This window comes from Etheostoma cragini, chromosome 20 (genome assembly GCF_013103735.1).
Source record: "Etheostoma cragini isolate CJK2018 chromosome 20, CSU_Ecrag_1.0, whole genome shotgun sequence".
Classification (NCBI taxonomy): domain Eukaryota; kingdom Metazoa; phylum Chordata; class Actinopteri; order Perciformes; family Percidae; genus Etheostoma; species Etheostoma cragini.
Genome location: NC_048426.1, coordinates 7,764,472 through 7,778,932, shown reverse-complemented (window position 1 = coordinate 7,778,932; position 14,461 = coordinate 7,764,472). Strand labels below are relative to the sequence as shown.

At 38.6% G+C, this 14,461-nt stretch overlaps 1 protein-coding gene across 3 annotated transcripts in view; it reads left to right on the top strand.

The window, feature by feature from the left end:
• The window catches only part of LOC117936171 (synaptosomal-associated protein 23-like), a 15,751-nt gene extending 2,491 nt beyond the window's left edge, over positions 1-13,260 (top strand). For all 3 annotated transcript variants that reach the window (XM_034859007.1, XM_034859008.1, XM_034859005.1), the window contains exons 2-8: positions 1,975-2,089; positions 8,308-8,349; positions 8,599-8,647; positions 9,551-9,668; positions 10,475-10,645; positions 10,789-10,933; positions 11,584-13,260. In XM_034859007.1, the coding sequence (XP_034714898.1) occupies positions 2,033-2,089; positions 8,308-8,349; positions 8,599-8,647; positions 9,551-9,668; positions 10,475-10,645; positions 10,789-10,933; positions 11,584-11,646 (645 nt within the window). In that variant the 5' untranslated portion in view covers positions 1,975-2,032 and the 3' untranslated portion in view covers positions 11,647-13,260. The remainder of the gene's footprint in view (positions 1-1,974; positions 2,090-8,307; positions 8,350-8,598; positions 8,648-9,550; positions 9,669-10,474; positions 10,646-10,788; positions 10,934-11,583) is intronic.
• Positions 13,261-14,461: the final 1,201 nt, after the last annotated feature.

Below are 14,461 nucleotides of genomic sequence, written 5' to 3'. Positions count from 1 at the left end.
ACTCCCAGGCTCCCTCCAGGATCCTTGCGAGAGTAAAGATCTGATCCGTTGTTCCACGACCAGGACGGAATCCGCATTTATTTCAACACTCTGCAATTTTTTATTGCCTAACAAATTGTAGTGACTTTAAATCAGTTTTAGTGGTGTTGTAAACTTAATGATAATGTTTTACGTACTCCTGCCAGGTAATAACATCCAATCTCATGATACTGATTTCTGTATCTATCAGAGCCGAGAGAGAGACACTCTTTCAGATATATTTAGATTTCTAAGCAAAACAAATTGTATTGTCACAGTGGCTATTTATAACTGCTTTCACATCCATACATCCATATCCATGTTGAAGTTGTATGTTGTAACTGCAACACATGTAAATGAACACTATCTGAAATAAATAGCCTAGGATATGTTTTTTTAAAAGTATCTCTGAGAAAGCTCCTTCAATTGTTTTCAACAATAACTGATTTAAAAGAGAGAGGGAGTGCGATTGACGTATACTACGCACAGAGTGGCCGCTGACTTATTAGGAATGGGTCCAGCACGGGTCGAATGGCGGGTCAGCGGAGTTGCACATGTGGTGTGTATGAAATGTCTGTATCGTCACTGCACTGCATTTTTGATGAACTATGATATTCTGGACATGGGTCACATCTCCAGCAGGCTCTGTCTCAAATCCTATTAATCTTCAAACTGAAGTTGGTTGTATTCAATAACTTCTTCTGTGTTTTTTGCCACGGCCGCAGCAATAGAAGAATTACCAGCTGACACACTGCTACATATACAGATTTGCCCCTCATACTTAATGCTTAACAATATACAGCTGTGGGTAATAACAAAACTGTAGACAAATGTCAGAAGTGTGGACCGGCGCTGTCGTCGCTGTCTGTCCCCGTGTTGCTGGGGAGCATGTGTGAGTGAATGGAGGCGGGGCTGCGCAGAGAGTAAGAGGAGAGATCCAAACAAAGGCACGGCTTTACAGAATAAATGGGTCATGTATCCCAACATTAAACCACCTGTGAGCTAACAGACACTAACTTAGCACCCTAGAGCTCTGTGTGCTAACAGTCACTAACTAGCACTGGTCACTGCTGTTGTCCATTTCAACCCGCAGAAAGCTGCTACCAGCCAGGCTAACGCTAATATAGTTAGCTTAAATAAACAAGCAGAAAGCTGCTACCAGCCAGGCTAACTAAGCTAATATAGTTAGCTTAAATAAACAAGGAGAAAGCTGCTACCAGCCAGGCTAAAGCTAAAATAGTTAACTTAAAGAAACAAGGGTCCATCCGTCCCAACTAGTGATACGATTTGGAGCCGTGACGCTGGAAATGTAACACTAATCTACTCCAGAAGTCTGTGCCAGTGTAATCTTACATGATTTACAGATTTAATTGTTCTTGGATACACAGAGTTTGTTGCTAGTGTGGGTGACATGCAGGTCTGATCATTTTATCAAACAAACGAGCTGGCCCCGCTACTCGACCCAAAACTGAAATTTAGAGGAAGCAACATGCAGTCATTGTCAAACACTTTAGCCTGGATGGTAGGATTATATGTACATGGTGTCATTCTAGTCAACCAGCGTATTTCTACCTAATTTCTGTCTCCAAAATCACTTTTTAGATCAGTAATTAATGGTTCACATTAGAAAAGATCCTTATTCATTTTTATCTTCTATTTAGATGCACTCCCCTACAAAATCACTGCGGTGGTTGAGAATAACTTATGTCCAAATAGAGCTATTTACCTCATCTTTTAAAAATGACATTTTCTTTTTTCATATTGCCATATATATTGCAGTTTTTTCCAATATCGTGCAGGCCTAATATATGTCGTCATTTAGATATGAAATTAGCGTTATTGGGATAGAAGATTTTGGCCTTGTTGCCGACAAGGTTTCAGATTTGTTTGAGTTACAGAGCTTTATGATAATTAATGTCTTCTGATGTGACCTTTTGAAATCTGCACCTTTTCCAGGCCACAGAATATTGAGCTCGGTGCCACGGGGGGAGCCTCCAATACAAACAGCAGAAACATGGAAGACATGACTGTGGAGCAGATGACCATGAAGGCCAACCAAGTGACTGATGAGGTACTGAGTCACTCACTCTCTCACACATACACACACACACACACACACCCCTCTTTGTCTCATTGTCTGTTTCTCTTTGAGTTTCAAACTTCCTTAAAGTGATAGCCCAATAACATGCAAGCTACATAAAGAAATCATGATGGAAGTATGAGTGTTGTTGGGCAGTGAGGAAGTGGATGGTGATTGTTTGATAGTTTTTCTTTCTGTATCACTTTATTTTTTGTTTTGTCATAATTCTCTCAGCCATTTCCTAGAAAGAATTAAGTATTTTGCTACTAACTGATACGTGACCAATTCATTTGTAACTTAATTAATTGCTAGCATAAGCTAGAGTATTTCAGTCAATGCACACAGGATGACCTGAACATGCATAAAATGTGAAATTTCGCAAGCAAACAACTCAAGGTATATTACTACTATTAAATAAATAATAAATGAATTCATACTTGGGTTTAAATTGAGCTTTTCTTTATAGGAAACACAATTTCCACAATAGTTATTTACAAAATTACATAGGTCTCCAGACAGTTATTTATAATAAAATAAAAATACACCTCACTGATAACCATTGGAATTCCGGTTTAGGAGGACCACAGCTGTTGTTCTCTGGGGAGGATGAAACTTTTAACAGACACCTCTTTCATATTTGATACTAAAAAGTAGGGCTGCACAATTATGGTCAAAATGATAATCACGATTATTTTGGTCAAAATTTTGATCACGATTATTCTCACGATTATTTGTTGATTTGAACCAAAACAAATGTTATCGTCACATAGTCTATTTATAACTGTGAGAGGGAGTATGATGGACGCTACTCACAGAGAGACGGCGACTCATTATGAACGGGTCTAGCACGGGTCGAATGGCGGATATGTACGTTGTGTGTATGAAACGTCTCTATCGTCACAGCACTGCATTTTTATGAATTATGATATTCTGGCCATGGGTCACATCTCTGGCCCAGGTCCAGGTCCAGCAGCTCCGTCTCCCACGCTGTTACTCTGCCAACGGAAGTTAGTTGTGTTCAATGACTTCTTCTGTGATCTCCGCCGTGGCCGCTGCAATAGCAGAGTTACCACGGAAACACTGGTACAAATAAAGATTTGCCCCTCATACTTAACAATATACAGCTGTGTTAATAAAAAATTAAAACTGTGGACAAATGTCAGAAGTGTGGACTGGCTGCCGCTGTGTGGCGGTGCGCGGAGAGTGAAAGGGGAGAGAGAGTAGAGGAGAGATTCAACACAGGCACGGTTTTACAGACGAAATGGGTAATGTAACACAAAATTAAACCATATCCATATAAACAGCATTGCAGCGGATGAGAGGAAATTAGCACCGGTGCGTCCTAGAGGAGCTAACAGCTAACAGACGCTACTAGAACCGACTAGCACTGGTCACTGCTGTTGACAAAATGTTGCGTTTACCGGTAAACTGGTAAACCTTGAGACTGACGTATAACCGACTGCCATCTGTTGAGTTTTCCTCCGGTTACTCTGTCCTCTGACTGTCTACATCTAGAAACTAAACTGCACGAGGTGCAGGGAACTACTCTGACTGGCACATGATCAGACAGTGGTTCACGGAGCGGTAGATGGGCTATGAAATGACGCTTCAAAAAAAAACAGAATCGCTCGATCACGCAAATTTGATCGTTGGAAGTTGTGATAGTGATTAAAATTCAATTAATTTTGCAGCCCTACTAAAAAGACTGTAGATAGAAAACATAGATAGATGTACACACACATACATACATACAGGGATAGTAGTAGACAGTTGTTAAACATAATAAAATATATGATGCACTGGTATTGGATCAGTACTTTGTATCGGACCATCTCTACTAAAAAGGGAGCTTTTGGATGGAGTAATCACGGCAAACATTATTATAGAAAGTGGAGATTAAGGCAAACGACTAGCCTGACTCACTCTAAAGGTTAATAAAAATCAGTACCTCCTATAGCTCACTAATTAACACGTACCAACAAAATGGAAATATGATCTATTCCTTTTTTATGTCAAAAGTGCAATCACTCAATCAAATTTATGTTCAGTTTATTATGTCATTTTGCGTTAGTATTATTGAAATATTTGAAAATAATCAAGATAAATTAGTATTGTGATGAAATAATGATTTTAACTAAATTTTGTCTTAGCTTCAAAAGCATCAGTATGGAAATAAAATAACATACACACATGTAATCCTGGGGTTTCTTAAATATACAGTAGCATTGAGAGAGCTGCGGGTGGGTAATTATATCTGCTGCGTTCACAGTTCATTATTAAGCTAAGAATTGATAGGAAGTGTATGCTTTACGCCTTATTTAGCCTGATGGCAACCTTTTCATCAACACTCCAGGGCGTCATATGATCAGCCATTTGATTTTAAATGGAGGGAAATTAACTAACTCTAGCTGGGCTTGTAGCTGTGCACTTCACCTTCCTGTAATGTGACTGTACTAATTGCCTGTATGTTTTATCACCTTTTTAATTGTTTCTTGGCATTTTGTTCTGTGTGCTTTCTGACGTAACCTCTCTTTTCCTCTTTCCTCCTTTTGCTGCTGCCTGGTTGACTTAGCAGATCATAGAAGGGACAGGGCATGGGAGGGTCCTTACGCTACTTCACACTCTGGCTATGGGTAACCACTCATACTCCAAACACTCAGGGCAGGGCTGGCAATGTGTCGGGGCAACTTCGGAATTTGTCATAAGATTGTCTTTTGGAAGTCTAACATGATCTGTCTCATCATTTCACGGCTGTTGTTCAGTAGTTAAAAATGGCTTCTACACTTTTTTGTTTTTGTTTTTAAAGATTCTTAGGTATACATGTAGCTTGCTGAAACCTGCACGGGCCTTGCCTAGCTGTACTCCTTTTTAAGCCATCCCAAACAAATGATAAAAATACCACTCCATTGTCTGTATCTCAAAAATCTCTTCCCCCACCCCAATCTGGAAAATTTGGCTAAAACAGCAATTTCGAGCTTAATTAGCCAAGTTGAAGGATTTTAGATACACAACGTAATGTTTATCCACCAAAGTTATGTTCTGGCTGTGTAAACAAGAACCTGGCTGAGCTCAACACATCCCTCGCGCCAATTTCGGTGTTTGTCTGTTTCTCAATTCACTGATTAATGTATTCAGAGCAAACATAACACAGAGAGAAGGAGGAATCTGTTCCCCACTTTCTTTTGTTAACACTTCATTATCGACGGTAGCAATGGATTCGGGTCCTGAGTCACTGAGTCTGTGCTTTGCTTTTTTGGATGATCTGCTCTCTGTACAGCACTTTCTATTAATAGCGACACAAAGGCATAACTCACCTGAACTGACTGCATTCCAGTTCACCGTCAGCTTTTGTGTCTCTGTGCGTGTATGTGTGTGTTTTTGTCTGTCTTTCTGTACATTAGATTAACATTTCTGCCAGCTGTAACCATGTCACGTTAGTGAGATTGATAATCTGTAGTGTAACTAAATTAAGTTGCTCCAACCAGACAAACTAAACTAAAGACTCAACATTTAGTTTATTGTCTCATAAGGTATAGAAAAGCTGTTAATACTCTCAATTGAGAAGAACATCTACAGAATATTTGGCTTTTTTTTTTCATCTTGAAAAACGATTTATGAGAAAAGTTAACAATTTACTTTATAAAGTTATAGCTCAGAGGAGCTGCTAGAAGCTGGCGGTCCTGTCAAAATAATAAAAAAATACACAAGACAATGTTCAGATTGGCATATTCAAATTGCTTGTTTTTGATCAAACTTACTTTTTAAATGGGTAAATAAATATTTCAGCAAAAATGCCTCTTCCTTGTTCTCAATTGTGAGGATTTCCAGCTTGTGTTCATCTTATAGGGTAGGAAACTCTAACCTGGTCACTAAAACCCAATTACTGGCTGGTACATTGGATAATGCACTGTTGTGGTCTAATCAGATTAGTACTATTAATTGTTTCCATGACCGGAAAGGACATTACCCTGGAAATCCAGAGTTCTCGCAATAGCACAATTTGAATTTACTCGGCGAGTTACTCTGGCATCGAGTAACGCTGCTCATTAACTATACCCTTGTAGCCGAGCTGCACCAATCAAATTGGTGTATTTGATATAGGCGGGCCAGAGGCAAGCTTAACAGATGACGACAGTTTAATCTACGAGTTAGCTCCGCTGGTAGCTAAGCGTATGGGGCTCTGGATGCCTCACACCGTGTGTTATGATTTGTCGTAGTGTTGTCCAATTGCATGCGGTGAGATTTTCAAATGCACACTAGGTGCCGCCCCTCGAGATGGGTTTGACTTTGACTTTGACTTGTCATTACTAGACAGGCCCTCAATCTTTAAGGTTTGGGTCTGGATTTTCAGGCTATAATTTAAAGGAAACGTTCGGTTTGTGTTCCATATTATGTTTTTATTAAAAAAAACTGTTCGTTGTTAGTGCTGCTGAAAAACCTCTGGAATATTTAACTTAATCCTTCTTCATTGTTCTTCCTATGTTAATTTGTGTGAGATTTTTAAACACTAATCATTGCTAATTGTGGAGGCTAAATTGAAATCTAGTATTCTGTTATTCATGCAAAATATCATCTGAAATAATACAATTAAAAACACAATTTTCTTAAATCAAACTAGTGTATATACAGTTTTTGTCATAGGTAAACACACGTCTGCATGTGTTCTGCTTTATTTTTATTAACATGCATTTGCCTACTTGTCACTATTGTTGTCACAAGTTGGATTTAAACCATACTACAGCTGTTTAGATGGTTAGAAATGGTTGCACTGGCACCCTGATGCGGAGTGGGACTTTTCCCGGTGGGACGGTAGTGAGTAGAGGCTGTCTGGCGTGCGGCCGCTACCCGGTGGACGGTGCCCGCCGGCAGACCTGTGCATGCGTCATTGTCCACTCTCTCTGTAAAAGTAGAGATGAGCAGGCAGCGTCCGTGGTCTCCGCTTCAGGTTTATACAGGACGCGCTCCGAAGATTAAGTGTGACGACATTAATGTAGCGATATTCCCAGATGATAAGAATGGCAGACTGGTCAGAGACAATACATTCATGATTTCATTTTCTTGTCGCTTGTCCTTCTCTAATAAAGGGTAGTTTGTGTTACTCCTTAATAAGTGGGCCTAATGTTTTTTTTTAATTATAGCTTACATTGGTTTAATTACCTTCTAAATAAGTCTCACATCACCGGACTAATAACGTGGCCTTTATACAGTACGTATATTTTACATTCATCACACCGGGAACACCACAATGCTTCTTAATTTTTTATTCACGTGCGGTCACTTGTCAGAAGAATAAAAAAACATGAACATGGTTTTTTATATGCTCACAGCGTGTATTGAAGTCACTTACTTCTTTTTCTAGTTGTTGTCCCTTTCTGATTGTTCTGTATGAACATTAATTGTACAAAGAATTAGGAATATCTTATAGAGATTAGTGCATGGTTGTAAAACATGTTCTCACGTTGTGAATAAGGGTTTAAAATTAAGCCTAAAGTCCTTAAAGGGTCCATTTCCCAAGGAACATTTGTTCCCTCTGCTCTCTTTTGAGGCAAAGGCTATATTTTTTAAACCCCACACATTCAGTCGGTCCGCTATGTTGGGCTTTTTCTCTCCATTTGATAAGAGCCGTATTTCCCTTTTTTGCATATTCTTCCCCTCCTCGTTACTTTTCATTAGAAGCTGCTGCTGCTCTTTGGGTGAAACACATGGCGCATGCGTCTTCTCAATTCTGCATCAGTAAATCTGTGATAGATACCGTGGTCTATTTGAGAAAGCCGTGAACGTGCACTTATCCCAGCTATCTACACCTGGCTTGACATAGCTTCACCTGTCCATCCTAGCTCGGCAAACGTGCAACCGGTTAAGCCGCGGTGAGCAGATCACACTAAGTCATGCTGCGCTTTGTCATTTATCCTGGATATCTTTATTCTACTTTCGTGCAACAGGCCCCTGGTGGTGCCAAGTCCACAAACAAATTGTATGATGAAAATGGTTTCTTCTTCCTGAAATATCAAACTAACATTAGACAGAGCCAGAGTAGAATATATTTTTTTTTTTTCAAAAATTCATTTGAACAAAACAAAAAATTCTAGATGTTATTGCCGTTTTGGAATCTTTTCAATTGTCTTGCACCCTCCTTTTATTCACTAAAACCTTTTTTTTTTTTTTTTTTTTTTTGAATATTATTATATATATTTTTTTTCCTTCAACAGTCACTGGAAAGCACCCGGAGGATGCTGCAGATGGCAGAGGAGGTGAGACTTTGTCAATTTGCTGCGGTTACTGACACAAAAGCCCAATCTCACCTCACATTTTATGACCGCAATGCAGTCCTTCCTGGTTTATAATTTGAATTAGGAACGATTTTAAAATCTGTACAAAGCCAGTGTCCTAATTAATTCCTGAATATGCATTTTCTGATTTATTTCTATTCTTCATAATATATACTGTACATTTGTTCATCTTTTCATTGGTTCTGAATTCTGTGTGACCCTTGTTTTCAGAGCAAACAGACTGGTGCCAACACCATGGTGATGTTGGAGCAGCAAGGAGGTAGATATACAACATGAACACCACATGTGTAGATAATGAGGTTTCCACTTTTGGTGCTCCTTGTCTGTGGCAAAGGTTGAATATAAATGGCTAAGTTTAAAGAGTCACCCATAGTAATCTTATCTAGTAATCACCCATAGTAATGTGATTTATTAATGACATGTTTCACTCTAAGCCAATTTCACTCTAAATGTTTTTCTAAACCCCGTTTGTCAGATTGCTTTTTTGTTGTTGTTGCAAGTCTGGGTTTAAGACTCTCAAGGATGTCTAATGTAGAGGAGTTGGCGAGGACAAAGAAAATATTGTGCCCAAAGGAATGTTAGATTATCATTTTTTCTAACTTGGAGTTGAAATAATTGGTTAGAAATCATGTTGTGTTAACAGAACAGGTGCTAATAAAGCTGTGTTCTTAAACATCACCACCACCAAGCATCACAGATACAGTAACAGCAGGGGTAAAAGAAATCATCAGAATTGGCCAGAAGGATCATGAAAATAATGTATTGGTAGTAACTTCTCTAATCCCGAAATATTGGTTCGCCAAACTAGTGTTCATAAATGATCTTCAGTTAATTTATTCATTTTTTTGACTGTAACTTTATGTGTAAGTTATGTCCAGGATATGTGTTCGCTGTTGTTTGAAATGTCCATGGGTTGTACTATCTGCATTATGTTCACTTTTTGTGTTATCTTTATTGCATTTTTTGTTCTGCTGCAATGATTATTATTGACCCAATTTAGGAATCCTCACAGGGATCATTAAATTGACATTTAATCTATTCTTAAAAATAAATAAGGTGAAAATAAATTAATTTAAAATTAATAAAAACTTTGAGTGTATAAAATGTGCCTGGATCCAGAAAAGGAGAGTCTGACATGGTGTGGTATGCCTGTGTGTTTCAGAGCAGCTGAAAAGTGTGGACAAGGGCTTGGACCAGATCAACCAGGACATGAGACAGGCTGAGAAAAACCTGACAGACCTGTCCAAGTGCTGCGGCCTCTGTGTCTGCCCCTGTAACAGGTACGCTGTACACACAGAGCTGCTGAAGCCTCCAAATCCCTGTCGTGTGTTATCATTCTGTACTTTTTTTTACATCTACAACTCGTGTTGCACGCTTCGTATTGACTTCTTTGTTCCTTACTGCAAGAACAAATAATTATCAACCACTCTTATTCGCGCCTCTACTTGAAACGTTTTCCATAGAAACAGAACCAGGTGCTCGTGGGTAATGTGGTATTTAGAGACGTCTGCCATTGTCAAACTTGCAATCAAAGCAGGATTTCTCAGACACAAAGTCAAAATAATTCCAATTTATGTCCATTCCATGAACCTATGGGATTGTTCTATTATCCGGGAGGTTCCTGTGTTTTGATGTTTAGCCACACTGAGGATATCGTTAAAAGTAAAAAAAGAAAAATTAATTGGAATACAGAACTGGGATAACATAGTATATTGTGAGCATTTTGGCCCAAGATCAGAAGTTAGTTTGGTGCTGATAAAAACATATTTACATAGCATACTTAAAACCCTGTCCATGCAGTGTCGGTGTGTGTTTATAGTAAGATCACACCTGGTTCTAAACATGGTAAAAACAAATCTCCCCAAAATGCTTTCACATTGGAGAAGAGGATTCTTTGATGAGTACCATAAAATAAGGTAGGGAATCTTAACTTCCTTACAATAAATGAATTTCTAGTTTTATAAGCCTCTTGTGGATGGTTCATTTTAATTAGAGAACCATGTGGTTGTATTTTAGGTTTAACGTTCTTCATGTTTTTATTTGAGCCCCCTTTCCTGGTCTGTATTGACTTTTTGTTTCCCCCCAGGGTGTCGTCTATCGAGCATGACTCACAATACAAACGTACCTGGGGTATTAGAGGAGCTGACGGGGAAGTTGACTCCAATGGCTCAAACGTAGTCTCAAAGCAGCCCTCAGGTGTTCACAATGGCCAGGCTGGCCAGGTGAACTCGGCGCCCTCAGGCCCGTACATCAAGAGGTGGGGGTCCTGGTCGTTCTGCTTCCTTTAGAATTGTTTTCCACAATGTTGTATATGTAGAAATGGTATAACAATTCTTCAATTCTGCTAGTCACAAAGGATTGATTGAGACACGTTTTGACAAACTTACTTTACATCTACAGGATAACCAACGATGCCCGCGAAGATGAAATGGAGGACAATCTGGAAGCAGTGGGCAGCATCGTTGGCAATCTGAAAAATATGGCTATGGAAATGGGCAATGAGATAGACCAGCAGAACAAACATATTGACAGCATCACTGGCAAGGTAACAGTCAATAGTTTTGTTGTTTATCATCATTATTTTTTTATTTGTTTGATCACACTCCTTTAGTCAGCCCTGACTAACTGATTCCCTCCCAATTACATGTTCTAAAAGATTATTCTTACACGTACAAGCAACGTGACACATACCTGCCAATGGTTGGTCGTTGTTCCCTTCTGATAGACAGTTTGACAGTAATGCTGAGGGAAGAATATTTGCAAACATGGATGGAAAATAACACAATTTTTAATATTTTTTTGATCAGCTTTGCAAAAGAGGAAAGGATATGCATTCAACATGTTTGTTAGGCCTCAAGGTTACACACACAATGCATTGTGGTGCGGTAGCACAAACAGGTTAAATCCATTCAATCGAGCATTTCCAAAGCTGAGATGGAATCCTGTATAGGAATAGTGTTAAACCTTTGGCAGGACTCACCCGTGTGCATTTGCAACCTTGTGCATAAACAAACAAAACAGGGACCCACTCAAACCCCTGCTCTAGCTGCTAGCGCTGGAGTTCAAAAACTCCACAGGGAACCTTGAATGACTTTTTATCGAAATGCATTTAAAGTCACTGAATTGCTGAAAATGGAAAAAGGGTGAATATTTGTACAGCAACCCTTTCTCACCCGTTGATTTTCTTTCTTTCAGGCGGAAATGAACAGGCTTCGTATTGATGAAGCGAACCAGAGAGCCAACAAGCTCCTCAAGTAGACAAGGAACCCTGCTTCTGCCAGTTTTATCTATCAACCTTGAGCCTCTGTCGCCACACTCATACACACTCTGCATACACATGCACAAACACATGCACAGCTCTTTAACATAAAAAAGAAAGAAATTCAGTCAGGAAGAATATCTTTTGCTATCAGTGTGCTAGCCTTATATTGCACTAAGATGTAGGTAGAATACACAAATATTTGTAAAATTTTAAAAAATTGCCAACATCTTCGAAACATGCATTTATATTCCCGCTGGACTTTAAGAAGCAGCAAGGGCATCAGAAACTGCCCCATAGTGGAACTGCCTATCTCTGCTGTTCGATACCAAATCTGCACCAGGCCTGTTGTATCAAATCTCAACATTCACAGGAAGGGAAGTAGCACAGGTCAGCTGCTTTTGCTCTAATTTTTCTCATTTGCCTGTCTTTCTTTTTTTGCCTTTCTCAAGTCAAGAATGACATATCACCTGTCTCACTTTGTCTTTGTGCATCTCTAGTTTGTATGGATGAGCTCACGTATGAGGTCATGGATACATGCTCATTAGCTGTCTTTCAGTGAGTTTCAGCACTGCATTAATTAATGTGTCCCCTGTTGGTCCTATCTTGATACAGCATCTAGTTTTAACGATAAAACATTGAATTTGAAACGAATGCGTCTCAAATTTGTATCAGTTTAATGTGTACTTAGGTTTCTTGTATTATGTGTTATTGAGATGATGTGCTTATTTAATTACGTTATCAAGCAGAAATGACTTCTGAATAAAATTTGTGGTTTTTCATGTCATTCATGCCATTTCAGATCTAAAAGCGATTTCACAAAAAAACAAACCATTGTGCTTTGGAGTGAGTCATGGCAAATCCTTTCATGCTGGAATTCAAAGCACCTACCCCTAAATGATAGCAATTAATGTGTTTGGGTTTTTCCCCTTGAATGATGAGAAGTCAATGTCGCTGTAACGATTTGCTAGAACATTGTGAGCCACTGAAGTGGTGTTAAAAATCTAATATATACTAGTAATCACTTGCCCTTCAGATGTGAATGAGGGTCAGAGTAAGCATCATGAGTGAAGTTCATCAATAATTCCTCCAAAACATCTGGTTTATTTTAGAATAACACTGAATATGTGAAACATACCAGTGGATGAATAACAGATGTGGCATCAGTGAATCCACTGCTGTACTTCATGGGTAGTGTCTCTTGCGGTTTTTTTTCACTCTTGCCGCATTGTTGATGTAAAATACTAAAACATATTGTAGCCGTTTTTTAAATTATCTGCCTATAGTCATTCTGTTGATCTAATTTTGCTCCTCTTTCTTTGTCAACTCCTGGTTAATAGAGATGTATAGCACCCAAGAGGAGACATACCTGCCATGCAGGGTTCCTACACATGTCTAGTAATGTGCGGTAAAATGAATTGCCTCAAGTCTATTTGTAGTTTGTAAAAGTGAAAACAAATGTTCACTTATAAAACACAGTGCTAAACCTTGTTTAATTAAATATATATTTATTCCCTTTGGCTCTCTAGGTCATTGTCATTATGGCATAAGCAGCAGTTTTGTCATACTGAAAACAATCTAGGATGTTTTAAAATTTAAAGAAATTAGTCTAGTTAAAGTTAAAGTCTAGTAAAAATAATTAAGAAAATGGCAGAATGTCCAGGACCCCTGTCAGCGCGTTATAGGTGATCCATGGTTGTGTTCTAACAACCGATGGATCACAAGCTGCTCCTCTTGTTTATGTAAATAGCCCGTTTTCACCGCAGAGCTGCAGTAAAATGATAATGTCTGATGATGGAAAGCATAATTTGTTGTGTCAAAGCCTTAGCCAAGCTGAGGCAACAAGATGCAAAAGTACACATGTAAATGAATGATGTTTCAGGGGTAAGCGGAGTAAGTCCTGGTGGGCCTTGCTGTGGAAAATTGGCTAATGATAAAGTAATACATTATTCTCAAAATATCTCTCGTATGCATCTTCCAGCTTATTTGTTTTGAGGAAAACCGATAATGGTTTTGCTCTGCTGCACCAATTGAGTTTGTAAAGATTGAAATGAATTGTTATTCAGGGCTTTGTGTTGCTATAAACGATCTCCCTCAGCCTGATACTTGTCAGCTGAGATCTAATTGGTCTAGCCTAAGGCTGACTCGCTGTCTTAAGGCTGTTTATCCAGTGTTTTAGCAACAGCCACTGGAATGTAAATCCAACCGTTTGATTTTTTTTTTTTGAATATGTTCATATGCAGCTCTTCTTATCTAGTAATGACTTTTAAACAAAGTAAAAATGCCTTTTGTTTCACACCTGCCTCCTATTAAGTTGTTTGTATTCAATAAACATATTCTGAAATTAATTTCATTGCATATTTTCAGTGTATTAACATTTAGAATGACTAAGCAAAGGGGATAGAAATGCTAATAAATAAACACACTGTATAGTTTCAGGAGTTTATTTTAAAGTTTAATTTCTCAAAATGTATTTCATATTTCCTGCCAACATTTTTGGATATTTTACATAGCTAAAGAGTACAAAATGCAGATTAAAAACCACTGAACAGAAAAGGCAGGTAAGGAGTGGAGGACTAAACAAAGTGGACTGAGGTGACCAAGTAGGAAGTGTCTGTTACTGTGGATATAGTGACCAATAAAAACAAGACTGATTACATGTGTGATGCAAGTATCCCGAACCATTTTGAGGTGCGTTTATAACAGAAAAATTAGACTAATGGTACTAGTAGCATAGAAGTGATGTTCCTCTGGCCCTCTGTATTCAGAAGAATATCTGTATTTCTTGTTTAAACAGCCACAAGATCATATATG